The sequence below is a fragment of the Copidosoma floridanum genome, unplaced genomic scaffold (assembly GCF_036245765.1).
Source record: "Copidosoma floridanum isolate Cflo_tuat_1 unplaced genomic scaffold, Cflo_Japanese_pri ptg000006l, whole genome shotgun sequence".
Taxonomy (NCBI): domain Eukaryota; kingdom Metazoa; phylum Arthropoda; class Insecta; order Hymenoptera; family Encyrtidae; genus Copidosoma; species Copidosoma floridanum.
This window is the reverse complement of record NW_028321883.1, coordinates 20,005,746-20,018,677: the sequence shown is the minus strand read 5'-3', so window position 1 is coordinate 20,018,677 and position 12,932 is coordinate 20,005,746. Positions and strand designations below refer to the sequence as shown.

The 12,932-nt window shown below is 41.1% G+C and overlaps 1 protein-coding gene across 1 annotated transcript; it reads right to left on the bottom strand.

Moving 5' to 3' along the window:
- Nucleotides 1-4,914: 4,914 nt before the first annotated feature.
- On the bottom strand, nt 4,915-8,744 carry LOC106639415 (methyl farnesoate epoxidase). The gene is made up of 8 exons (XM_014353026.2): nt 8,654-8,744; nt 8,285-8,582; nt 7,182-7,376; nt 6,749-6,935; nt 6,558-6,678; nt 6,289-6,469; nt 5,720-5,979; nt 4,915-5,126 (listed from the first exon to the last, which is right to left on the bottom strand). Exons 1-8 carry the CDS (start codon nt 8,742-8,744, stop codon nt 4,915-4,917), a joined length of 1,545 nt encoding a protein of 514 aa, XP_014208512.2.
- Between the last annotated feature and the right edge of the window lie 4,188 nt (nt 8,745-12,932).

The window sequence follows — 12,932 nt, the reverse complement described above, 5'->3', positions numbered from 1 at the left end:
ATAACTCGTTGTATACGTTGAGTGCATTTTTACGTGTTTTTCCTTCATTCGACAGATAGAGAGAAACATCTGTTTCTCCGTGTATACACGTAGGTACATCCGCGAATATATAGCAAATAGAGCATGCAGGTATATATGTGTGGTGTATACATTATATACATACGTATAGTACGAGATCACGTTAGCGTGTATACGTACGTATTGGTGCACTTTAATGCCATACCCAAAGCACGTATGCGCGTAATTAAACGCTTATTAAGTCGATATACGCTCAAACACACGTTCCCGTTTCGAAGAGTATACATTTATATAGATATGTGATCTTTCTTCGGCCGCTATAATAAGTAATGGCTCTTGGTCGTCGTCTCTTCACGGCTGTCCTTATTTCAGTCGCGTGTGCAAAAGAGAGCACGATGCGTATAAGTAGTAACAGCCGAGGCCGGTCAGACCTTCTCCCATTATTTTCGTGTCCTTTTTTTTTTTTTTTTTCCTTTGCCTCGTCCCACCGACGCCCCGACGTTGTTTCCTGCGCTTCGCGAAGGCGTGAAAGTACCAGCTTCTCTCCTTCCACGGGGCCCGGCTATTCTCGCTTCGATGCCCGCGTATAAGCTTGTCCTCGGGAGTATTTTGTGTATTTCGTCGCTTTGTCCGATGACGACGATAATAATACGTGCGAGGGCTCTTCAACGTCGCGCACGTGCGTTTCGTTGTTCGAGGGATCTAAATTAAAACAAGCCAAGAATTTCGGGTTAATTGCCCCCCTCGGGAGATGCGCGCCGGAGCTTTTCGGGCGATTTGGCCGCGTTAAGTGGTCCCACACTCTCTGCCGGTCGCCTAATTTCTCTCTCGGCTATGCTCTTGTTCTCCTGGCGTCGTTTGCCTCCCTTCCCTCCACGCGCGTATGGGGGCTCCTGCTGGGAGCAATTGCCGTCGTCGTCTCGCCTTCCTGTGCTCTGTCAATTGCCGTTTTGTTTGGCGCGGCGTTTATAAGTGAAAGCAGGGGAGAAAATCGTTGTTTTGCTTCGATTCGTGAAAAATAACAATCGTCGTTGTGTTTTGCAGGGACACTTTATTTTTTTTGTTAATATCTGACAGTTTTTAAATGATCAATTTAAATATGCACAACTTTTTTTATAATCGGACAAGTTTGTCACGGCATTGGGAAATGAACGTCATGCCTTAACCATCGTAAATTTCAGAGGCATACGAAATGATGTTTGTTGTAACAAATATCTCCGAGGGAAGGTGGACTTGAATTTTTAATTAATAATCTTAATTGTTAGCTCATTTGTGCATCAATTGCTTATTATTGTTGTTGTTTTGTTTCCTTTCTTAGCTTTTGCCTTCGTCAGAAAAACATACATCAAAACTGTTTACAATTGATTACTTAAAAACACCAGACGATTCTGGAAATTAATTCCTTTGTCAACTAATCGTGAAGCAACATCGAGAGTCAGTGGCGTTGATAAACATTAATGTTTTGAAATATTGAGATTAATGCAATTTACTTTAATTACTTTTTTCCTTTTACAATTAAATCATTTTTGCGCTGCGAACATCTTTTTGATTTCTTTCTTAAATCATGGTAACAGTGGCAGGTTTTTATTGGATTTTCTTTTTTTTTTCAGACAACTCCATTTAAGGATAAAAAATGTGGTACCATTGTAGATACAATTTTTTGTCAACTGATTGTACTACTTTCTAATAATATTTAATTTTTAATTTTAATATTTACTATTGCCAAAAATTATTGTCTTGCATATGCAGAAAATATACAGTTTCGATTTTTTTGCAGGAACATTAAAATAATAAAATATGTTTAGTATTAAAAAATGTTTTAATAATTAATGTTGAAGTATTAAACTCGATTAAGGTAACTAAATGTATAAATTCCATGTTCTGAATTTTTTTATAAATTCTGCAAGCGTCTATTGTATGACTGTTAAATTAGATAAAACCATCGAGGATATAAATTTCATAAAGTATTTTGCACTACTATCAACAAAGCCAAGATTTAATTAATGTCTTTGAGGCAATGCAATGTCTGCACGACTGTTTGACAAAAGATAACACCCAAAGGTTCTCGTTACTTCCATCAGCTAAATTAAATCATTTTTAATTTACACATGCAAACAAGTTAATGAAAATTAATTAAAAACTTTTTTTATCGGACGCGCGAAAAAAATTAATGAAAATTAAGTTTGTTATGCGATTACGTTCGCACGCATTGCAAGTTACATCATCACATAACAGCGGAAAAACAATGATCGTATTCATGGAAAATAATTAGAAAGTTAAGAATAGACTCATAGTCAACGCGAACCTTGATTTTGTTATAATCAACGCGAGAGTAATCTTTACATAGATGGAGAAGTACTCTAAAGATTTTGGATGGCGTATTAATTTGCTTTTTAAATTATTATATTTTGTTGTTGCTGAGAAAATGTGGAAAAATGATGCTCCAAAAGTCTATCACTGCCGATTTTTTCTCAAACATTCAAGTTAATGTTTATAAAGATAAACCGATACAAGTGAATGAAAAACTAGACTCAATTTTGACTGTTTACTTTGTTTTTGTTTTTTGCAAGAAATAAATTACGAGGGTTTTAAAAAATCAAGGGATATCTGTGTTTTCGGTCAACGGAAAGTTCACAGTTTGCTTATAAATACATTAAATTGGAGGGAAAAAAAAAAAAAAAAAAAAAAAAAAAACTTGAACAGTCTTGACTCCCTCGAGAAATCAATGACCTGTACCGTGGCGCGCTGACCCGCAGTTATTTTACGCACACGACGTACACCTATACACCCACGTTAATTTCTTATAAATAGTTTACTACAAGTATACTCGTGACGTCTCGGAAAGTGCTCTCGTGGGACACGAGCCGTTAACTCTTCGTTAAATTTTGGTGTCAAGAAAAGAGACCAGCGATGACGTAGTTTTTTCTTATATACTCTTTGTACATAGTAATCGCCTAAACGATTTTCGATGATTTATCACTTTTTACCGTAATTTATTTCTGTCGGTGGGTTTAAAAATTCTTGAAAATTGAATAAATCAATTCAACAAACTTTAGCCTACGACTAATGATTTTAACTAAATTTTCTATCGAGACTTTGTATCCGATTCATCTGTATCATCAAAAGAGAGGAAAAAGCAAAACCCCACAATAGATGTGCGATCACCCGTCCCTTCCTTCCGTCGACGACGACCTCACGCCTACATCTATCATAAGCATATGCTCTTGCCCTGCATGAATTGATACATATTAACGCACACGTTCAAACACATTCCTCTTTTATATATTTTTTTCGCAGCAGCAACGACCTTTCACTCTATGTATACGTACACATCGTTATATTTATCACATGTGCTCGAAAGAGACGCGCAGCCTCCAATGATACGTTATTCGCACTTGGTTGTAGCCGCATAGCTATCACGTACAAACAGAGAAAAGGTTACGAGAGGCGCGAACGCGAGTGATTTATGCGCACCTTATGGCTGTTCACTCGATAGTTGTAAGCTTTCTTTTTTTTTTTTTCTTTTTTTCTCTTCATTCCGTTGTTAGTATGTATAATATAAGTAGCGCTCGATGTGCCGAGGTGAAGAAATTGCTGTTGATGATGGTAGCGAGTGCTGTATCTTCAGAGCGGTCGGAGAGGTGTGAGAATTTATGGAGAAGTTCGCGAATTAAGTGCATGTGCTCATGGGGATTTTTTTTTTTTTTTTTTTTCAATTTTAATACAAAACAAAGTTATATTGTCCGATGGACCCGCAAAATGATTGTCCGACAACTTACAAGAGAGTGGAACGAATGCGTCTATGTTTTTTTATTCATTTGTTTTTTTTTGTCTTTTAAACAGAGACGAAGACGCCGATTTTTACGAGTTCCTCGAGACAGAGCTTTGTTTAAACGGCGCGCTTCGTTTAAAAAGGCTTTTTCGCCGAAGTACACCTTCGTCTCGCGAGTGTTTCGAAGATGCGCAAATATTTTTTTATTGTTTCCTCGTCCGAATGCAATTTCGTAACTCTTTGTCAATTTATTTATCGAAAGACCCGGCTGGAGAGGAGACCTTTTATTTGTTTATTTTTTTTTTCGATTGGGTGGAACAAAAGTTGATAGGTTTTTTAGGGTTGTTTGCTGAATATTTTTATGTAGTTTTTGAAATACGTAATTAGATTCCAAAAATAAGTGAGGTTTTAAATATACATCTATAAGTATATTATATTTGATTATTGTACCTGAGTGTGTTTTACCGTTTCCCGGAAAAGACGAGTACTAACTTAACTACTGCATCAATTCACCAGAGTCATCTACCGGGATCTATTTGAACTTTGAGACATTTATTGAATTCCTTTATCGATCAAAGATATATGCATTTTAAAGAAAATCATGGATATATATATGGTACATCTTTATTAATTTCTACATTACCTGAATGCACATCGTAATTGTTTAAGATGTATTATAGAGGTACGTACTTGATTTTCGTTTAGTGAAATGTAGATTGTTAATAAAATGAAAAAAAAGTGTGAAATATCTTTGACCATAATCATATGCAACTAAAAAAAGAACCAACAGATTTGTATAAAAATATGTTTTATTAAACTTACAAGAGTAATAATACAAAATCTATTTTCAGATAAATACCTACAGATCATGTTTTAGTTGTAAACTAAAAAATGAATGCAGCCAATAGATATAATAATTAAATTCAGTTACATCGACTTGTCAAGTTGAATCTTTGAAAAAACAACCCTTGCTTAACATCAGAAACGCACGCGAATGATGCACCAAAATTTATAACCCCCGCGCGATAAATCATGACACTACCGGCATGTGGCATCATAGAGAGGCTACACGCAAAGAGTAGAGCGACGAGAGTAATTTGCCGTTTCTGTCGTCGTGTGGTAATTTATGCCACCGGCTCTTCCTCCGCGTTGTCGTGGCACCTCGATCTTATGACAACGCCGATGTGCGGCGGCGAGACGGTGAATCCGTTCACTCCGAGCAAACAGGGCGCCGACTCGCCCGGCGCCAACTCGAAGCGAAACTTTTGCAGGAGCCGCGCTAAAAAGAGAAACAAGCTGGTCCGCGCCAAGTTTTCACCCAGGCACTTCCTGCGTCCTGCAAGCATAATCAGGGCCAGGGATGAAGTCTTTTTTTTTTTTTTTTTTTTTTTTATTTGCACCTTCAGAACACGTGCTATAGAATACCGATTTCCTTTCAAAAGTACATTTTTTTACTCACGCGTATATTATACGAGTGTGGCTAAATTGTAAAGCAAATGTATTGGGAAATAATTTTCATAATCGAGCCCAGTATCGGTAATTAACTAAATCGTTCCGGGCCCATTATTGAAAAAGTACACAAAATGAGTTTTATGTTTACAGTTTAGAACAGTTTTGAAAAATCATAAGAATTCATCACTTTGCAACATTTTTCCAAGACTCCTAGTTTGTTATACCGGGGGTATACAGACCCAAATAAAAGTAAGTTAAATAATAATTTGTAGAAATAAGTCATTGCACATACTACGAAACAAAATGTATTTTCTACAGTCAAAACCACTTGTAGTTCCAAAGCAAAAGAAAAAAAAGGGGGGGGTGAATGTATAACCTTTCCACAGGCAGGTTTTCATGATTTCTCTGCTCCCCGAAACAATAAACAATGGGCAATAAAAAAAAAAAAAAAATAAAAAAAATGAGAATAATCATAACCTGCTCCGAAAGGCATCAGCCAGGGATCCTCGATGAATTTCCCGGTCGCATCAATGAACCTCTCAGGCCGAAACTCTGTAGCGTCGAGCCAGTGCTCCGGATCCATGTGAACGCTCCGCAGATTGCCAATTACCGACCAATTCTTTTCGACGCTGTAACCCAATAACGTACAATCGGCGAGCGCCCGGTGCACCACAGTCGTGGGCGTGACGTTCGCCAGCCTCAACACCTCCGCTATCGTTGCATTCAAATAAGACAACCTGCAACAACATCAATTATAAATATGTACGGGTATATATATATATATATATATAGATTTATTTTTTTTGCATTGCATATCAACAATGGGTACGTAAAGCCTTCGCAGCGACAACATCGCTATTCCAGTCCCGTGCACTCGGTCCTTAGATATTCCGCGGAACGGAGCATTTCACTCCGAACGAAACGAAAGTACAGGCGCGACGAGAATCCGAAATTGCCTCCCATGACCCTATTCGGATGGAAATTTCTTTTTTTTTTCTTTTTTTTTCCTTCCCTATTGGCGAGTACCAATGGCAAAAAGGACTTACGAGTTCTTGTGGGCCAATCGGGGCAGTCCGGACGGGCCGATCACCCGATCCAATTCGCGGTGGATTTTACTCTGCGAGCGCGGATGCTTGGACAGGTAGGCCACGGTGAAGCCTATCGTGTTCGAGGTGGTCTCGATCCCTGCCGAGAATATGTCCTTCAGGAGCACCACCAGCTGCAGCTCTGCGCACCCAAAAGAAGGAAGAAAGTTGCTTTTCCGTACAAACACCACGTTGTGACGCTCTTGATGAAAAACTAAAATGATACTCACCATCGAAGCAAGACGGCTTGTCGTGATCATCTCTCGCGGACTCTATCTCGTCGAGGTACTTGTCGATGAGGTCTCTCGGCTCCCCGCTGACTTTGCTCTCCTTGTGCCTGGCCACCTCCTCCTGCAAAACGACATTATACCATTGTAATTCCATCCTACGAGATGCGCATAAAATTTTCCCGCAAATTCACCAGAAAGTAATTCGACATGGTGGCCACTCTTTTTTTCTGGTCGGCAAAGCCCGAATACTTCGGCATGATGTAACGCAGGACGGGTATGTGCTGCCAGAGCGCGCCGGTCACGCTGCCGCTGCGGAACGATTCCTTGAGTATGCGCAGGATTTCGAGCATTCCCGTTTCCTCCTTGGTCGGGTCGCATCTGTGGGCCACGAGTTTTACCTCGGGATTATTTTCAAAAGCTATAAACAAAGGGCCGGACGTTTCGGCTGATTGTTTTTATTCTATTCCCTTTGTTTCGAGAAACCCGGGTTTTTTTTTTTTTTCACAAACATCCCACTATCCAACATCAGCCGATTAACAATTACCAGCCTGTACCAACCCAATTCCCAAAAAAATTAAGAGCTCCCCTACTTCCATTTGGTTGGAAAACCTGTACATGGTTCACCTTCTGCCGGCAATCAAGTTCCATAGGCTGCTGATCACGGCTATCGCTGTAGACTCGCACAGCTCGTGCACGTCGACTCTGCGGTCCAGCATCCCGTCTTTGATTATGTCGCCCAGCATCCTCGCGTCCTCCAGGACGAGGGTTTCCATCGTCTGTTTGCCGAATCCAAAGTCTTTCAGGACTTTAAGGGCGAATCTGAAAGGTCCCAAGTTTCCATCGTTAATAGCCCTCCTAGGATCGTTTTAAGGGGTGTCGTGAATTTTTTAAAGAATGTTCTTTGCAAAGTGACTCGTATTGGGAGTAATAAATATACGCTCGACGTGGAGTTGGAAAGTCGAGAGAGGTAACACTTGTTAAGTGGTCGAAGCATTTACGAGGTAATATTTATAACTGGGTACTACTCAACGGTAGATTTTATGGACACCTACTCTGTGTCGGGAAAAACTTTTACGTGACGAAAGGGGGGTAATTTATCTACAAATCACCACTACGCCGTACATTGGCCGTCTGAGGGAAATAAAGCACAGCCACGAATTATCTAGTGGGACGACCGACTACTGCTTTTCAAAACAGGTATATCGGAAAACAAGTAGCTAAATTTATGAGAAAGACTTCGTTTCTTGATACAAGACACGAATACATTTATCGCAAAAAAAAACTGTAAGAGTATATTGGTTTGAAATCTACAAATTTGTCTTGAAATGACAACTAAATACAAAAGGTATTGTAAAATTACTTTTGATTGATTAAATAGGAGTTTCGTTAATGAAAGTATTAGGATTAAGTGGTGTAAAGAAAAATGAACAATACAAACAAGTTAAACGTAGGGAGCATTTGAATGGTTCCATTAATCTCTTACTGATTAGTAGTGTGATCGGTTGACCCTTGTTTCTCCCGCGTATCAATTACGTGTTGGATTTGAATACGAATAATTTCTTAAAATACTTTTCAGTATAATTCATAATATATTCAGAAAAAAAAAACTTGTATCAACGAGCACAAGTCATAAACTCACCCTCGAGTCAATGTTCCCCAGTACCGATTAGGTAATTAACTGACACATGGTAAAATGAAGAAAAATCAAGAAAAAAACCAGTGCCCACCTCTTTTGCTCGCTCCAATCCTGTCCGTCGTTCAGCACGATGCCTCGCTTCTTCCCGAGGCATCGATACCTAATTTCAAAGGTGTCAGGCCTACCATCGAACTCTCGTCTCCCGAGAAAATCGAGCACAGCCTCGCGCCCCGAGACGACGACGATCGGCTTGGCCAGACCGAACCTCAGCCGCAGTATCGGCCCGTAAAGTTCGGCCAACTTCGCCAAGGCGCCGAAATGAAAGCCCGTTTCCTTCACGAGTCTGTTCACTTGCAGCAGGTTACCGATTATCGGCAAGCCACGCGGCCCTTTCGTTAAACGGAATATTTTTTTTCGTCAATAACAATGAGGTTCCTCTTCTCGAACAATCGAACATTACCTGGTGGGTAGACCTTCAACTTGCTCCTGCTCCAATCGACGATTATCTTGGAGAGCAAAATGATGACGCAGCCAGCGAGTAAGAGCCACATGATGCGCGAGACGAGACACAAGGCACTTTGTCACTCATGAAACCAAAACGCTTCGTCGAGGCGCACGCCAACAACCGCAGCTCCACGCGCTTCGCGACTGTACGAAAAATCATCTCACAGCCAATGCAGCCGATCGACCCATCGATGGCGCACTCGCAAAGGGGTATAAATGAGAGAGAGAGAGAAAAAAAAAAAAAAAAAAGAAAAAAAAGCCCCGACACACACGTGTCACTTTCACTGAGGTGCACAACACTTTGAGACCAAGACTTGGTGCACCGTAGCAAGGTCATTGCGCATTTTTCCTCTTTCGTAAACTCATTGCCTTACCCACATACCCCCCAAAGAATGGTCACACGACCACCGGTTTTTCAACGCCCGGTTTACCTTCACTTTCCGCGTTTTTTTCTCGTTTTTTACACACCGTAATTAAGTACACGCGCAACGGCAGTTGCCCTATCGCGCGGTATTGGCGACCGTTACGTGAATAAGACGTGAATGTGTGTCGCTCGAAGCTGCTGCTGATGATCGTCTTTTCATACGGGATTTTTTTTCGTTCCTCCTCGTCCACGACTCTTTGAGTAGGAAAGTCGAGGGGGTAATGAGCTTTTGCCACCTCTTTGTCGGGCTTTGATGTAATAGTTTGGTGAACGCTTGATAATCCAAGACTCTTGCTTTGGAAAGTTAACAAGTGACAACAAAAAAGACACTACTTTTAATCAACAAAATAGTTCGTGTTGCGAAATTTCCCTTTCATAGTCTTGCAAAAATCGTTATCGGTGTACCGATCCAACTTTTGCCGTTGTAATAATATGTGGAATCCGATCCGAGCATTACACCCGTCCGATTAAACGCGCCTAAAGCGTTTTGAAACTCTAAAAAAAAAAAAAAAAAAAAGTCGCTCAAGCGTTGCCCGCCGATTGTGAGCAACCGATTGAGAAATCGGTAGCGCGAATAAAAAGAGGGGAAGAAAAGGTGCGTTTTCCTTGTATCGCCACTGCAATCGAATCTAAACGAAGCGAGCGTGGGTTTCACTAAAAAAATGAAACTTAAACACTCGCCCCGTGTGTTTTCATAATTTCCTGCCAACACCCCGCGTCCTTTCCAATATTAGCATAAAATACACGCCTCTCAGGAGAGCAGAAAAGCGCGACTTTTTCAATACTCCATCGGGACTTTCGAAGCCTGCGTGTGCCGGACAAAAGCGCCGGTAAGAAAAACAACAGAATGTATTCACGTGTCTATATACCCGCGCTATCTCTCGTTCCAGTTGCGCGGCCGTGCACAGAGGTGTCCGAGAGCATTAAAATATTAATACCCCATTAAGACGCCCCGTGTGGCGAATTCCTCGCTTCTTTTTTTACGGGGAAAGAAAAGAGCCTCGCACACGGCCAATAAAACATTGAACATTGTGTCGTTGGCTCGATGATATTTTCCCGAGTCGTGTGTGTGCGCGTAAACGTGGAAAGAGAAAAGTGGCCATAGCAGCTGTGAAATGGGCGCAGATAAAGAAAAAGAAAAAAAAAAATATGAGCCAGCCTATGGCCGAGAGAGTCCCATTGGAAATCCGCGATATCACGCGCCCGCTTTCTATGAGCCGAGTGCGCGCTGCTTCTTCCTTTTTGTTTGATGAATGTACATGTTTTTGGTCTGGTTTTTTTTTTTTTATAGTTTTGTTGGTTGTCGACGCTAGTTATGGGTGGATTTTTTGGTATTTGTTCATGTGCGTATGAGAGCGAGAGTGAAATTTACCGTTCGTTTGGCTGGAAATGTCGATTTCATTTACCGGTTTACTTGTTTAATATAAAATCCACCGACGCTCGATTTATCTCATACACAATTTTTTAATTTGAAAAGCTAATACAATTCCGAAATAGTTGAATTTGAGTTTTTAATACCTAAAGTTACCCCTTTGCCACGCAATTAATATAGATTGTATAGAAATATTTGTTAATGAAGAGTAATTTCGTCGATGTTGGTTTATCAAAACTTGGTAAAATAAAATTAATCTTGACTTTTGAGTAATCAATTGATTTCCAAGCTGTCAATCAATATCACGTTGTCAAACTAGAGGTTGTACTTATTTATTGCTTTCGCGTAATCATCGATACGTATAGAAACTTTATGCTGTACCTGATCGTTTGCCAAGTTGTAGGAATTTTTTTTTGCCCTTCCGATCAAGTAGTTTTTTCTACAAATAGATTTCTCCCGAGAAGCTTGAAAAAATATAGATTAAAGTCATTGCAAACATTACCTCAACAACTGATCAATAATAACCACTTTGAAATCAGCGTTTTAAATGTGAACGTCAACGACGTTTCATACCACAAAACCCGAGCAGCAACGCTCTAAGGAAAACCAATAAAACTCCACGCCAGTCACCGATTTTTCCGTCAAAGCGATCGATTACCCATCGCGTTCTCCCAGATCCTTATTTTCAATCCCGCAACCGTTCCGTCACTCTATCCTCCAGCGGTTAGAAACTTCCACAGCCGTGGTCATTAGCCGATACGCCGATTTCATCGAAAGTCTCCCACGAGCCGGTTAATTAACACCATATACGCCCCTCCCCGAAATTCATCCGCCTTCCCAATATTCAGACCATCCCGCCAGCGCTCGCCTAATTTCCATGTCAACAATACACCTCTCTTTCTTTCTTTCTTTTCTCTCCCTCTCTCTCTCCCAGTGTACAGTAACAAGGAGAAAACATTTGCACGGATTCGCGCGCGCAAAACTTTCGAGCCGCATGTTTAACTGCGCAAAGTACGTGCTCGCGCATTTTACGCGTCGGGCCATCCTCTGTCTCTCTCTCTCTCGTTTTTTCCTTTTCTTTCCAATATTCATACAAGCTTCGGGGCAAAAGAGCGCGAGTACGTAACCCCGCGGGCGACACGCGGAATGTAGAATCGACCGATGCAGCTGGCCGGTGCACCGATTTCGCGGATTAGCCGCTTTTACCCCGATAAATCAATCGCGCGATGAAAGTTGCGTCGTTCGAGGCTCCGATTGACATAGTCACGCCGAGGTTGGCTCTGCTTGCGAGAAAGTGGGCCTTGCACTGCTGCAGTTGAAACATCTTAATAAGTAACATTTGTAGAAAATAATAAAATTGATGCACGAGAAACAGAGCAAACCGATACGTATCGATTGGGCTCGTTAAAACTGTGCATGTGGTGTACACCCAGCTGGTTATTGTTCGGCGTTTTTTAATCTCCCGATTGCATCGACGCTATCGAAAGGCCTGGTCGAGCATTTCGGTTGGAAAAATTAAAATTCGTTCATCTTCCGTTTCAGGGTCACGGTCGCAAATGACGTTACCGCGATCCAATTGATATATTATACTTTTTCCAAAACCCCGTTTCCACGAACCCCACTGCGCGTCTCTCTGCTCCGTTATTGTTAATTAAAAGTCTCGTAATAGCATTCAATTGAAAAGGAGGATCCGGAAGTTTTCCTCGGGCGCACTTTCTCACAAAAACTGTGCTAAGCCAACTATACCCCGTGGTAACATCGGTGGCGCGGAAGTTTGCCTTTCTGCGAGCGCGTGTATCCCGCGGATATCCACCGCGAGCTTTGTGACTTTTAACTCGGATAATGATACGTGTATAGTTGATGCCACGCGCGGAGAGAGGCGCGAAAAAAGGGAAATCAGGCTTCTTCTTATCCTTTGCTTCGTGATGATGGCAGCCTTTGTGCCGATTGGTGGCGCGCTCGCAGAAGCACGAGCGTATACCGTTTACGACGATTGAAAGGGAAATAATTGAGATGAAAGATATACACGCGCGCGCGAAGGTGAGGATTGAGAAACAACGGAAGAGGAGAAACCGAAGGATCATGTTGCGGACATCTATACGCACGTTATGTGGAAAGGATCCGAGAAATATCTGTATATATATATATGTATTCACACGTGCGAATGAGTGTACATATACCTAGGAGAGAGGGGAAGGTCTCGTCTTTTCTTTATCTGCCGGTCGTGCAACAAAGTGAGCAAGATTTCATGAAGATGGGAACTTTCTGTTCTCAAGGGAAGGAGCAGGAGATATTACTAGCTGTTAGCTCCAGATGGATTGTTTTATACATAAAACGTGGAGGTACATGCGAAAGAAAATGAAAGAGTATCTTATAATATAATATAAAATATGTTATACACACGTCTCTGTTTTCTGTACGTATATCCTTTGATCTACT

Excerpts from the sequence above, each read along its gene's own strand:
- LOC106639415 (XM_014353026.2), bottom strand. The coding sequence starts at position 8,744 with ATGTGGCTCTTACTCGCTGGCTGCGTCATCATTTTGCTCTCCAAGATA. Across the intron at positions 8,583-8,653 it reads GTTGAAGGTCTACCCACCAG|GGCCGCGTGGCTTGCCGATA; the intron begins GTAATGTTCGAT and ends GTTTAACGAAAG. Across the intron at positions 5,127-5,719 it reads GCTGATGCCTTTCGGAGCAG|GACGCAGGAAGTGCCTGGGT; the intron begins GTTATGATTATT and ends TTATGCTTGCAG.